The following is a 15,228-nucleotide window of genomic DNA, read 5'->3' as shown; positions in this document are numbered from 1 at the left end:
TTAACTGACACTTTAAGTAACCTCTTGCAAGATCTCGGCAAAACATATCTTTATTTTCAGAACATGATGCATGACTGGATACATTTGGCCTCGTATACTGCTCCGGAGCGGTATTCAAGATTTTTATCGATTTTGTGTGGGGGTTTTTTTGCACCAAATTTTGTGCTTTGGTGTTTTTAAGACCCTTGACACACCTTCTTAACTTAACTGAAGATATTACAGAAAACATGACTTTTATTATTACTTCTCCCACAAAATGTGTGGCTCCATCGAGGTTCAGTAAGAATATTGTATATTTTATTCCATTAATAAAACATTTAATAAATTAAAAATAAGGATTTTTCTAAATGTGATAGGTGTAAACAAAATGTTGGAAAAATTTAAGAAACTAGAGAGAGTGTGAGTTTGTTTTCTAAAAATCAAACATGGCTGAAGAAACAACATTCACATATAATAGCATTATATAATAATATTCTATATAGTAGTTTATTTTCTTTACAGGTACTTCCTATATAATACTTTATTTGCTTACATTATTCTTATATTCTTTACATTTATTTCTTCTGCAGTCAGTTGAATTCTCTTTAACATGGGTATTTTTGAGATTGTGAAATAAAAGCTTAATTATCATCATCATCATCATCATCATCACACTCTGTTGGGAAATCTGACAAGATTCAAAACATGTTACAAGTTTCACAACATCGCTGCCCAGAAAAGGTCACTTATTTTGCATTTTTGACAACTATTCTTGTTTTAACCACCTTCAACATAACTTAGAACACTGTGAACAATAGTTTGGAATATTTTATTTTATATATATATATATATATATATATTACATTTACATGTATTCATATATACATATTTAAATTAAGTCTCTTCTGCTCAGCAGGGCTGCATTTATTTGATGAAAAAGTAATAAAGGGAAATAGTATAATAATATAAAATGTATTTTATTGTAATATTGTAAGATGTAAATGATTGCTGTGATCAAAGCTGAATTTTCAGCATCATCACTCAGTGACACATGATTTTTCAGAAGTCAATACAATATTATATTAACAAAAACATTAACATGTGTGCTTAATGTTTTGTTTGTTTGTGTTTGTTTGTTTGTTTGCGGAAACTGTGATACATTTGATATTTGTAATATGTCCTTGCTGAATAAAAGTATTTATTTTGAACTTATCCCAAACGTTTGACTGGTAGTCTATACTTCTAAGACATAAAGTCTTAAACCCTGAGCACATCCTGGGATTGTGTAACAAAGCCACATCTGCAGAGAACAGATCATGCAATTGATAAAGAGATAAAGCTGTATTATAATCACAGAGGTTTGAGAAGTGTTGCCAAGGGTGTAGGTTTGCTTTTGACATTGGCGGGGACATAAAGCAAACCCAAGTACTATTAATATTAATCAAATTGGTCCCAGGATAATTCTGAAAGAACAGCTACTCTGCTGTAATAAAGAATACAACCTTTATGAGCATCTGATTGAACCGCACACCATTATTTCAGTTTTGTGTTTCTATTTTGTGGATATTTCAGCTAACATTTGATTTGTTAAACAACATCAATTTAAAGTTAAAGTCTGTTCCAAATCCTCGTGCACAACAAAGTATTCTATTATAAATATTTTTTTTACCATGAAATCACATTATATTTGTCCCAAATTGCTGTTAATGTTTATAATGACTTTATCCTAGACTCATACTTCTTCTGACTGTTTGCTTTATATAGAGAGCTAATGATAGCCATAGATTACTCTTTCTCTTTCCGTTTGCTCTGTTTTGTCAAACACCTTCAAAACTTCAAACTCATCAATGCAACTTTGTTCATTCCTGAAGTGAGCTTCTATAGTAACTGTTTTGGACTACTGTCTTGAATTTGGTAAAATACATAGTTGTTCTGTACATTTTTCTACATAAAACTTTAATTTAACTTCCTAATGTAAGTAGTATGACGTTTCATATGCGTTAGAAATTACAAAAACATATACATACATTTAATTGTTTGATGAAAATTATCTCTGGCGTCCGCCCAACAACCTTTTTGTTTATGCTTTAAACAAGAAAAAAACATCTGACAGCTAAAGACCTTCTTAAATGCATCCCAATTTAAGTGTTCTTGTTTTCTGCACATTTTAATGCATCCTTATATTTTTATTCAATATTAACATTTAATTTTACTGTATTTTTTGCATTGTAACTTGAAATATCAAAATTTTTAAGAGTGTATAGTTAAAAGGCAACTATATATTTGTGCTTTTTGAAATGACATGAAACATCAGAATGGGTGATTTATTAAATTCTATTAAAAAAGAATAAAGGAAATGGAAACATTTGTTATTGTAATTGTTTTGTGATGTGGCCTTCATTTAACATCAATATATAGTGAAAGTATCTGTAGTATAAATAATGATAATGTAAAAATTCTATGGAAGATGTGATGAAATATAACTTAACCTGTGCAAAATTTGATCTTGTCTACTAACATGGATGAAAAGTCTATGAATGTGTTCAAAGAGAGCCTGTGACACATTTTTAAAACTAATTTTCAACCCAAACTATTAATTTTTAACCCTCACCCATACACACATCTGTTGGCTTGACCTTCAGTAATTCTTCTAGTTACAAGGACATCATATGGAAGAAGATGTGATTATATATGCTCATGTCCATCACCTCCACCCCCTCGAGATGATCTAGAGCTGTATAAAAGAGCATCTTCTGCTCTGTATGAGACATAGCGCCTGCTGTTATTATTGGTGAATCTCAGGATTTTACAAAACTGGTCAAGAACAGTAAGTACATGTTTTAAAGCTTTCACAACAGGCAATTCATAATATTCATGCTTTATATTTATAAGTACAAACCGTCATAGACTGTTTATCTGTTCATCAAAGTTTCATAAAAAAAATATTTACCGCAATGACAATTGATAAAATGATAATGAATAGAAATTTTAATCATTTCAAAACTGTGATATTATAATATTACTGTAATATCACTGATTTTTACAAATATATTTTCAAACTATAGTTTTTAACTTTACTGTCAACTCTGTTGTTTTTTTGTTTGTTTGTTTAGATGGGAACGTGCACATCTCAGGAAAGGTACGTAGGACCTGGGATCCATTACTTTAAACATTGTTCATACAAATACTTTTTAGTGAATTTCCATGACTGAAGGACTTTTCGAGCACGGTTTTTGGTTTTCAAGGATGACAATCAGAGCGCTCACTTCTATTCAGAAAAAGATAAATAGATAAAACTGTACATATAAATTATAACATGCAACATATTAAAAGGATAAGAACTTTAGCAGAGCTTTCAAGTGCGCAGAAAAACATGAAAAAAAGAGATTATTAAGGTCTTACATGATTTTTATTAAAAACATCCATTTAATTCTGTCCCAATTAAATAGTAATACTTCTTGAAATTTAATTTTGCATTCAGTAGGATGTTGTCTCACAGTTTTAATTGCTTAATTTAGTTTAAAAATGTCGCTCTCTCGGGTAGTAACCCTTATCTGTACAATGCATCTAATTATGCATTCTCTTGCTTTGAATTTTTTTTTTTTAAATATTATAAATTCATTTAATTAAAAAATAAATCAAAATAAATTCTACAAATATTATAAAATTCTAAAATAAGTTGTTTTGTAATTTAAGATACATATTGTAACGCCGATGAGACGTGAAGATCCATAAACAAGCTTGTATTGTACAGAGACGTGGTCTTAACAGGCATGGATCAGATGCTGGCAAACAGGTATATAGAGGGCAAGACACACGAATAATCCTAGGACAAGCATGGGTCTACAAGACTATAAAAACTAACAAGGAAAGGCTTTCAATTGCCAATCAGCTATCCCTTGGAGAGGGACATACGCAGAACAATACTCGGCAGTTTGAAAGTGTTATATAGTGAATGTGTGATGGGTAACAGCTGTCTGCAATCAGTGCATACAGCTGTGTGTGTGCAATCAGTGTCTTTAGCTGTATGTGTATAATTAGTGAAATGGATGATGGGAAATGTAGTCCAGGGTGACTTGCAACAGTTAGTGTGGTGCAAGAGTCCATGTAGTGAGCAGGTGAGTGAATGGAAGTTCATAGACCAGATCATGACACATATATTGTCTTTTAATGATTCAAGCGCTTTTCAAGTACCTCTTCATTAAAAAGTGAAAGTGAAGTGACATTCAGCCAAGTATGGTGACCCATACTCAGAATTTGTGCTCTGCATTTAACCCATCCGAAATGCACACACACAGAGCAGTGAACACACACACACACACTGTGAGCACACACCCGGAGCAGTGGGCAGCCATTTATGCTGCGGCGCCCGGGGAGCAGTTGGGGGTTCAATGCCTTGCTCAAGGGCACCTAAGTCGTGGTATTGAAGGTGGAGAGAGAACTGTACATGCACTCCCCCCACCCACAATTCCGTCCGGCCCGAGACTAGAACCCACAACCCTTCGATTGGGAGTCCAACCCTCTAACCATTAGGCCACAACTTCCCCAAAAAACAAAAGGTGTCTTTGTCAAAAGGTGTCTCAATTAACCTGAATTCATCCTTAAATCATATATTATATATATACATACAGTATTGTTCAAAATAATAGCAGTGCAATGTGACTAACCAGAATAATCAAGGTTTTTCGTATATTTTTTTATTGCTACGTGGCAAACAAGTTACCAGTAGGTTCAGTAGATTCTCAGAAAACAAATGAGACCCAGCATTCATGATATGCACGCTCTTAAGGCTGTGCAATTGGGCAATTAGTTGAATTAGTTGAAAGGGGTGTGTTCAAAAAAATAGCAGTGTGGCATTCAATCACTGAGGTCATCAATTTTGTGAAGAAACAGGTGTGAATCAGGTGGCCCCTATTTAAGGATGAAGCCAACACTTGTTGAACATGCATTTGAAAGCTGAGGAAAATGGGTCGTTCAAGACATTGTTCAGAAGAACAGCGTACTTTGATTAAAAAGTTGATTAGAGAGGGGAAAACCTATAAAGAGGTGCAAAAAATGATAGGCTGTTCAGCTAAAATGATCTCCAATGCCTTAAAATGGAGAGCAAAACCAGAGAGACGTGGAAGAAAACGGAAGACAACCATCAAAATGGATAGAAGAATAACCAGAATGGCAAAGGCTCAGCCAATGATCACCTCCAGGATGATCAAAGACAGTCTGGAGTTACCTGTAAGTACTGTGACAGTTAGAAGACGTCTGTGTGAAGCTAATCTATTTTCAAGAATCCCCCGCAAAGTCCCTCTGTTAAAAAAAAGGCATGTGCAGAAGAGGTTACAATTTGCCAAAGAACACATCAACTGGCCTAAAGAGAAATGGAGGAACATTTTGTGGACTGATGAGAGTAAAATTGTTCTTTTTGGGTCCAAGGGCCACAGGCAGTTTGTGAGACGACCCCCAAACTCTGAATTCAAGCCACAGTACACAGTGAAGACAGTGAAGCATGGAGGTGCAAGCATCATGATATGGGCATGTTTCTCCTACTATGGTGTTGGGCCTATTTATCGCATACCAGGGATCATGGATCAGTTTGCATATGTTAAAATACTTGAAGAGGTCATGTTGCCCTATGCTGAAGAGGACATGCCCTTGAAATGGTTGTTTCAACAAGACAATGACCCAAAACACACTAGTAAACGGGCAGTCTGCAAAAGTCTTGGTTCCAAACCAACAAAATTAATGTTATGGAGTGGCCAGCCCAATCTCCAGACCTTAATCCAATTGAGAACTTGTGGGGTGATATCAAAAATGCTGTTTCTGAAGCAAAACCAAGAAATGTGAATGAATTGTGGAATGTTGTTAAAGAATCATGGAGTGGAATAACAGCTGAGAGGTGCCACAAGTTGGTTGACTCCATGCCACACAGATGTCAAGCAGTTTTAAAAAACTGTGGTCATACAACTAAATATTAGTTTAGTGATTCACAGGATTGCTAAATCCCAGAAAAAAAAAATGTCTGTACAAAATAGTTTTGAGTTTGTACAGTCAAAGGTAGACACTGCTATTTTTTTGAACACACCCCTTTCAACTAATTGCCCAATTGCACAGCCTTAAGAGCGTGCATATCATGAATGCTGGGTCTTGTTTGTTTTCTGACAATCTACTGAACCTACTGGTAACTTGTTTGCCACGTAGCAATAAAAAAATACTAAAAACCTTGATTATTCTGGTTAGTCACATTGTACTGCTATTATTTTGAACAATACTGTATATATATATTCATACTTTAAGCACCTTGTACAAAGTCTGTAAACTGGATAATCGTGGGAATAAATTATCACAGTGAAAAGACTAAGTTGAACTCAAACTCTAGTTGAACTCAAATCTAAAATCCAAAATATACTAAAAAGGAGCTTGTGATGTTCAATTCAGTCTGTGTGTCTTTGCAGCCGCAGCGGTGAGGTGAGAATCAAGCACTCTCTGAATAAGGAGGAAGAGTCATTTGTAGTCAAAAGAAGAAAAACTGTTCTGAAAAGCCTGATAAAACTCAAGATACCCTGCAGTAAGGTAAAACATCATACAGTATACTTCTATAACTGCCATTCTTTTGCCAAATGGTGTTGTGGTAGATGAACAATGTTTTCAAAATCAAACCATGTGCATTTCAGGATGCTGTGCCAAACATTGCATTACTGGGTTCTGGAGGAGGACAAAGAGCCATGGTGGGTTTGCTGGGATCCCTGGTTCAGCTTGATAAAGCGGGTCTTCTGGACTGCATCCTTTATCTGAGCGGAGTCTCTGGATCCACCTGGTACAAACCCTGAGAAACCACAAACACAGAGATTGAATTGGGTTGAATGTTAAAACTGAGAGCAGTATGTTCTTCTCTGAAGGTGCATGGCCTCCTTATACCAAGAACCGGACTGGTCCACCAAACTAGAGACTGTGAAGGACCAAATCATCAGGAGACTCAGCGGTCCTGCAGTCAGCTGGGGAGATGCATTTGCCAAACTGAAGAAATATTACTATGAGAAAGACATCTTTAGCTTGACTGACTTCTGGGCAGCAATCTTCGTCACAACATACATCAAAGAGGTCTGTAAATATTCACACCACAGACAGGGTTGCCAATCTTAAAAATGAAATGTCTTTATTGGAATTGATGTTTGCATGAAAAACTTTTAGCATCATTGGAATATTTCCATTTCACTAAAGATGGAAGCATGTTCTTTAGATCATTAAAAGGTTTTTAACACTAGGAAAAAATGGTTTCTTTTTAAGAAGGTATGACTGAAAGGGTATTTAGGGAATCAAAAATTATGGTTCTCATGGCATGGCTGCGACAAATACATGGAACTTTTTTTTTTTAGTGCAAATATAAAAAATAAGTAGAAATAGAAATTGCATTTCTAAATAATTTGCACAAATAACGTGAACAAAATATTGATTTGAGTAAAATAATGTCCTTCAGATCGAGATTGAGTGTGTGACAGATTACAGTTTCTGCTGCTGTATTTGTTGTGCTTGGCTTTTAGAAGGAAGAGTTTCAGCTTTAATATTATTTTTAACATAACTATTGTGGAAGCAAGTTTTGTAGTGGTTAAAAATTTAAAAATAAAGACATATTTCAGATTGTTCACTGCTGAAAAAATACAATAATCAAATAAGTACATATAATATGAAATTCATAAAATACATTGATTATTATTATAACAATTTGAGTGAAAAGTATTTTGATCTCTTTATTGAACGTGCCAACAGTAATTTACTTGAATTATTATTCATTAAATTTTAATGAGAAAGACTTTACTTTAAGACTGTATTTTCAGCATCATTACTCCAGTCTTCAGTGTCGCATGATCTTTCAGAAATCATTCTAATATGGTCATTTACTAAGACATTTCTGATTATTATTAATTTTGTGCTGCATTAATTTAAAGTGAAATTGTCTAAAGAAATTGTCCTCAGGCTCCTCTACAACAATAACAAGATGCTGTAAAAAAAAAAGCATTTTCTCTTCAGATTGATGAACACAGACTCACAGGTCAGCGTAACAAGCTCAAAAAAGACCCGTTTCCCATCTACACAGCGATCGACAAGCAATGCAAACAGAACAGAGAAGGAGGTCTGTATTTGTGTGAATGAGAGGAAAGAGCTGTTGTGCTCGGTGTCAGCTGTTTTATGTTGGTGTTTTCTGTCTGCAGACCCCTGGTTTGAGATCAGTCCACTTGAAGCTGGTTATTCTCTCACTGGAGCGTTTGTGAAAACATCCAGCTTCGGCAGCCAGTTTGACAATGGTCGTAAGATCAAGACCCAGCCTGAAATGGACATGCTGTACCTGCAAGGTAACAAACTCTGTCACAGGAAAGTTTATTCATTTTTGCAATATCAATATAATATTTATATTGATATAAATTGCAATATATTGCAACTATATTGCAATATAATATTTTGCTTGTTATACACTACTGAATTCTGCTGACAGGAATTAGAAAATTGTCTAAAATAGACCACTAGATTCATTATTGTTACATTTATTTTAAATTTCCTGGTTGTTGATATCTTGCAGCTCTGTGTGGCAGCGCTTTAGCGGATGGAGATGCGAACATTAGCTTCATCTGGCAATCTATAAAAGGTGCAGTAGCATTTGTTCTGAAGATTCAGATTCTATTCTGTCTGAAGTTCACAGTCAATTCATCACGTTAACTCTAATTACATTTGTTTAACCCCCCAGGTTTTATTTCGAATTTAATGTCTTTCGAAAATGAGATGATTGAGGGAATGGAGAAAGGTAAAATGTTTCTTATTGCTTTGATTTACTGATTTACTTTTATTCTAAGAAATTGTTAATTTTTATGTCTTTTCATGTTAAGCAAAGGCAAACTAAATGCTAAACTCTGTAAAGACAAAAATAAAACATATATATGATGATTAAGATTTTAAAGACAGTTACACATAGCACAGCTAGAATGAATGCATCACAATGTTTTAATTATGTGCATATTTAAATATTTGTATTGTATGTAACTGTAACATTTTATGGAAAATTAAAGGATTTTTGTGAAATACACATTAAATACATCAATACATTAATATACTGTATGCTCAAAAAATATGTTTAATTTGTAAAGTACAACAAAATATTGCAGATCACATTCAAGCTTCAAACATCACATCTTCCAGAAATTACAAATTATTAAATAGCTAAGATAAATTAATTATTTAATCATCTCTAAATATGTACATATTTGCTCATAAAGAATACTCTTAAAACAACAAAAACTTGATAAAAATAAAATTTAGAAATGTTACATAATTACATATTGTATAATTCAATTGTATAATGAATGTAGTTTTAGCTTCAAATCAAAGCATCTTTAATGATTTAATAATCTTCCGACTCTGGCAAAATATCAGTGCTGGTATTGCAAGATCTCAGTGCTGCGTTTGACACTGTCGATCATAACATACTACTTACAGAGACTGGAAAACTGGGTCTGGCTTTTTGGGACGGTACTCTAATGGTTCAAGTCATACTTAGAAAAGAGAAGCTATTATGTGAGTCTAGGAGAGCATAAGTCTAAGTGGACATCCATGACATGTGGAGTCCCACAAGGGTCAATTCTTGCACCGCTCTTGTTTAGCCTGTTTATGCTTCCAATAAGTCAAATAATAAGAAAGAACCAAATTGCCTATCACAGCTATGCTGATGATACCCAGATTTACCTAGCCTTATCTCCAAATGACTACACCCCCATCGACTTCCTCTGCCAATGCATTGATGAAATTAATAGCTGGATGTGCCAGAACTTTCTTCAGTTAAACAAGGAAAAAACTTAAGTCATTGCATTTGGAAACAAAGATGAAGTTTTCAAGGTGAATGCATACCTTGGCTCTAGGGGTCAAACAACTACATTACTAATTTAGCTGACACCTTTTATCCAAAGCGACTTACAATTGCTATATATGTCAGAGGTCGTACACCTCTGGAGCAACAGGGGTTAAGTGTCTTGCTCAGGGACACATTGGTGTCTCACAATGGATTTCAAACCCGGGTCTCTCACACCAAAGACATGTGTCTTATCCACTGCGCCATCACCACTGCACAATTAAACTAAAAATCAAGTAAGGAATCTTGGTGTGATTCTGGAGACAGATCATAGTTTCAGTAGTCATGTCAAAGCAGTAGCTAAATCAGCATACTATCATTTAAAAAACATTGCAAGAATTAGATGTTTTGTTTCCAGCCAAGACTTGGAGAAACTTGTTCATGCCTTTATCACCAGCAGGGTGGACTATTGTAATGGGCTCCTCAAAGGCCTTCCCAAAAAGAGCATTAGACAGCTGCAGCTCATCCAGAACACTGCTGCCAGGATTCTGACTAGAACCAGAAAATCTGAGCATATCACACCAGTCCTCAGGTCCTTACACTGGCTTCCAGTTACATTTAGGATTGATTTTAAAGTACTTTTACTCCTATATAAGTCACTAAATGACCTAGGACCGAAATATATTGCAGATATGTTCACAGAATATAAACCTAACAGAGCACTTAGATCACTAGGATCAAGTCAGTTAGAAATACCAAGGGTTCACACAAAACAAGTGGAGTCCATCCTTAGTTACTTTGCTTGCGTTACTATTGTGTACGAAATGTGCTATATAAATAAACTTGCCTTGCCTAATGAGTTTTGGTGAGGAAAATTGATTGCATTCATGGCCATTGACGATTCAGTATTGTTTGTTCAGTTTGTGTTTTCTTCTACAGATCCAAACTCTCCACCTGCAGGCAAGTGTTCCAAGGTGCTCATGGATCTCGTGGACATGAATCTCTCTGTTTTAAATGGCATTGATCCTTTTGATCTTCACGAATCCATAAGAACAAATATGAACGGTAAGCTTTTCCTAGCGTGTGCTAGAATTCATATAGAGGATGATATTTCAAACTATTTTCACTTAATCTAGTGAATATTCAGGGGAGTAAAATAGGGATAGAACTGAAAATGTAATGATGCAGTGAGGGTAAACATCATCATTAATTTGTTCGATTATACGCATTAAGTTGTCACTAGTTTCTCTCTTTAACTTTCAAGTTTAAGTTAAGTTTGCATGCTGAGCCACTCCCCGTGCTCATTCAAGTTTTACGCTGAGAGGCCGAGAATGTGTCCCAGGAACAGTGAATAGTTCATGGCTATGGCATTCCCTCCATCAGGGAACGAAGGTTACATACGTAACCGAGATGTTCCCTATCTGTCGGCCACTACAAGTTATGTTGAACGACATAAAGGGTCCATGTAAAAAGCCACAACCTGAACACCATCACAACCCTAATACTGCAATTGTACAAAAGCTGCGGCATGTCACAAAAGCTACACTTAAGGTCATAACTTTCCAAAAGCCCCAGTGCAAATTCACAGAGTGGCAGAATGATGGGGAAGCGAGCCTAAGAAAAAGGTCGCTACGAAGACCACATCCTACCCATACGGAGGTGACGTGGTTATTCTGATATGGACTTACCCAGGGGGCAGTACTACATATGGGTCTCTTAGGCAGGTCCTACCTTTGAATAAGGATGGAACAGCTGACTGAACAACACATGGGGAGAAACCAGCACTACACAAATGTTGTAAAACCTTGTAAAGGTGTTAGGTGTCGCCCAGCCCGCAGCTCAACAGATGTCTGCCGAGAGGCGCTGTGCGACAGTGCATAGGAGCAGGCAACACTCCGTGTGGAGTGAGCCCTCATCCCCAGGGGGCACAGCTCACATTGGGAACTGTCCACGCAAAGGCGATGGCATCCACTATCCAGTGGGTCAATGTGATGAGTGGGGCAGGGCCAAGAGCTGTGGAAACAGAGCGAGGCTGGTGGAGTGATTTGCCGGTGATGGACGAACTTGCTGCCGGCTGCCCACGATGTGTAGCGATGGCTGCCATCCATGAGGGAGAGAAGGAGTCAGCGCCGTTCACCAGGGGACTGGAGCCTGCTGCCCACCACCGGAATGGTGAGGAGCAGGGAATGTGGGACTCCTGCCAGCTGCCCGAAACTGGAGGAGCTGTGGCCGTCCACCGGGCGGCGGAGGAGTGTCGTGCCGTCCACCGAGGGCCATCCAGTGCCACCGCCGGGCACCGCGGAAGAACAGCTTCTCGGCACACAGCAGATGAACGGCTTTGTGGAGTTTAACAGCTTTTCATACAGACACTCGGCACCGAAGCAAAAATCTGAATGAGTGGAACCAAGTTGTTGCCTTCTATATATCCATTGGCACAGGGAGTGACTCAGTATGCAAAATCCACAAGCCAATTTTTATTGCCGGTTTCTCTTAAACTCAGAGATGACTGGCCTCCCAAGTGTGACCCCATATGTTGTTCTACACAACTGGGAGTGAATGACAGATAGAGAAACTGTGATACATGTAATTAATGGTGTAAACTTAGATTCTTCCGAGATTCTTTCACAAACAAAACATCACTATATGTAATTATAACACTTGATTTTTAACACAATTTAAGCAGCTAACCTGCATTAATATCTGTTTTGGTCAGAAAAAAGAACGATAATAAATTAAAACAATATACACAAATTCAGTAATGTTCCCCTCCTTTGCAGATCTCACTGGAGGCAAAGATCAGCATATTTTTCAAATGGAAAAACTGAATCTCGCTGATAAAGAGGCTGCAATACTGCACATAAGGATGTATACCTTGGATATATGTGCATGCTTGCGGGTTTCCTTCAATTTCTGGCCATTCGGTGTGTTGAACTGACTCTAATATGTAGGCTTCTATCCATTAAGCTTTCAATCAGAATTTAAAAAGCCATCAAAACCAAACCCTTTCCAAAAAGATTTATTCAGATGAGTGTGTTTGTATTATAGATGTATGCTTCAGCATTTGTAGGGCTGCGGTTTTGTGGATCTGGGGCAGAAAATATGACTTTCTCCAGAACATGACAGGTGACAACAGATTTGTTTGTTGCTTGGCAATTAAATGCAAATAATAAACACTGATTTCATGTTGTGATCCCTCAGATAAAACAGTGCCTCGTGCTCTTCTGAAGAGTGAGACGAGAGACTATATAGACGCCGGAGTGCTGCAGAACTCATCCTACTTCTCAGTGCTGAGAGAAGAACGAGACATTGATCTCATCATTTCCCTGGATTTCAGTGATGGCGATCCTTTCATGGTAATATACCTGTATATAATTTTCTCAACCATATATGCAGATATCCCCCAACACAAACTGACAGTGAAAATCTGAATGCCTTAAGGAAAAGCATGTAGCCCTTAACCAATCACCAAATTGAGTACAATGCCAAAAGGTTGACAAAGAAAACCTGTATCTCAACTGTAAATCAATGGTTATTTCATGGACTACAACATGAAAGAAAGCTATTATAACATGCACATAAAGAACGTAGAAACACTGGACACAACGGGGCACCATTGTGCAACAGCATCACAACAACAAACAAACATCAAGATAAACTTGAATTGAATTGAATTGAAAAGGTTGATCTGATTTTGCCTGGGGCCCCCAATTCATTAAATCCGCCCCTGTCAAACCACAACTAATGAACCCAGAAAGAATTAAAAGAAGTTTGCAAGTAAAAGGAAAAGCGACCTCATCCATTACAAAATGCAAACTAACAGTTTGCATGGCAAACCTTTGATTTAATGTAAATTGGCTATACAGTAGGTTCAGAAAATGCAATTTTACCTGTTACCAATATTTGCCTATAAACGGTCTAGCCAAGTTATACCTTATTGATATGAACAGTAATCCCAGTCAACACATGTATTTCTGCAGGATGTCTGTTAGTCTGTTAATCTGTTAAAAGATCGTTTCATCTGGAAAGCATCTGCTTTCTTCAAGATGTCAGTTTCATTCATTCTAACCCAGATGTAGAATAGCGCAGAATAGCGAAGCTGAAGCGCAAAGTAGCTAATGACCAAAGCAATATTTGCATCTACAACTAGAAGTACCACTTAAAGTTACATATAAGCTTTACACTGCAACTGAAATGTTTTATAACCCTTAAACCCAAGTAATTCTGTGTGATTTTTCCAACGCAGACAGTGAAAAATGCTGCTAAGACCTGCAGGAAACTAAAGATCCCTTTCCCTGTGGTCAACATTCCCAATAAAGATGAGAAGAAACCAAAGGACTTCTATGTGTTCAAAGCCAAAAATGCTCCAACCGTGATTCACATCCCTCTGTTTAATGTGGTCAACTGTGGAGGCAAGTTAAGGTTGTCTAGTTGAATAGAAACTGAGCAAAAAAAAACTGTTCTGATTGAAGTGTATTACTGTTTCTACAGATGATATTGAAACCTGGAGGAGCAAATATAAGACGTTCCGTTTTCCCTACAATGCTGAGGAGATCGCTAAACTAATGGAGTTCGCTGGAAGAAACATCTCAAACAACAGAGCCAAACTGCTGAAGCATATCCGTGCGGCCATCGGGCAAAGACATGACAAACAACACTGTGACTAAACTCAGTGTCTAAGGAGAATCGAAATACAGACGAAGATGATTTGCATTTCAGTCATTTTACAATACACATACGATTTCATTTTCTGTCCTAATAATCAATTAAGAAAACTCAGCATTATTACATTTTTTTTTTAATGCAATCTGTGTGGCAGTATAGGAGCATCAGAGGTTAGTCCTGTTTGCATTTTATTTCTGTGTAATGTTCAAAATATTTTGTCTGTTTCTATCCATTTCTTAACTTTTTTTAAGCAATAAATAGCATCATTAATAATAACCGCAAATACCAGACTGAAACCATTATTGATTATTTTTCAATGAATTATTAAACTTCTGAAAATAAAAGGAAAGAAAAGTGTCTTGGTCAGTTGATATCAAACGACATAAACGGTAAATGAAAAAATTAATTAAAAAAATATTTTATATAATATTTTGGACAAATAATATTTAAAATGGTCTTATTATTTTAACAAGGGTCAGATTTACAGAAAAGTAAGTATATGTTTTAAAACTTTATGCAAATAATGTCACAGCCTGCAGGAGAACTTTGGCTTTGATCGGAAGCACAACTTTGTCGGATTGGGTGATGAACACTATAAAATGAGGCTATTTGCTGCGGTTCACTCGCAGACCCCCATACTTTCGAGCCAGGGTCGAAACAACGGTGAAAGAAGAAGTCTACTTCGTGCCGAGATTGCAAAACTGCTGAGAAGAGGTGCTATAGAAACCGTTCTGCCGATTCAGAAAGATGCAGGATTCTAC

General features: G+C 36.5%; 1 protein-coding gene across 1 annotated transcript; it reads left to right on the top strand.

Annotated features, from left to right (window-relative positions):
- The first annotated feature begins 2,756 nt into the window (after window positions 1–2,756).
- Window positions 2,757–14,810, top strand: LOC128014908 (cytosolic phospholipase A2 gamma). The gene is made up of 15 exons (XM_052598613.1): window positions 2,757–2,806; window positions 3,093–3,118; window positions 6,426–6,543; window positions 6,645–6,787; window positions 6,870–7,071; window positions 7,999–8,101; window positions 8,181–8,321; window positions 8,546–8,611; window positions 8,711–8,767; window positions 10,745–10,870; window positions 12,583–12,726; window positions 12,851–12,928; window positions 13,004–13,158; window positions 14,049–14,214; window positions 14,294–14,810. The coding sequence occupies exons 2-15, from the start codon at window positions 3,093–3,095 to the stop codon at window positions 14,467–14,469; spliced, it is 1,701 nt and encodes a 566-aa protein (XP_052454573.1). The 5' UTR covers window positions 2,757–2,806; the 3' UTR covers window positions 14,470–14,810.
- Window positions 14,811–15,228: the final 418 nt, after the last annotated feature.

Source organism: Carassius gibelio, chromosome A5, assembly GCF_023724105.1.
Source record: "Carassius gibelio isolate Cgi1373 ecotype wild population from Czech Republic chromosome A5, carGib1.2-hapl.c, whole genome shotgun sequence".
NCBI lineage: Eukaryota > Metazoa > Chordata > Actinopteri > Cypriniformes > Cyprinidae > Carassius > Carassius gibelio.
The sequence above is the reverse complement of the archived record's forward strand: the minus strand, read 5'-3'. Positions and strand labels throughout refer to the sequence as shown.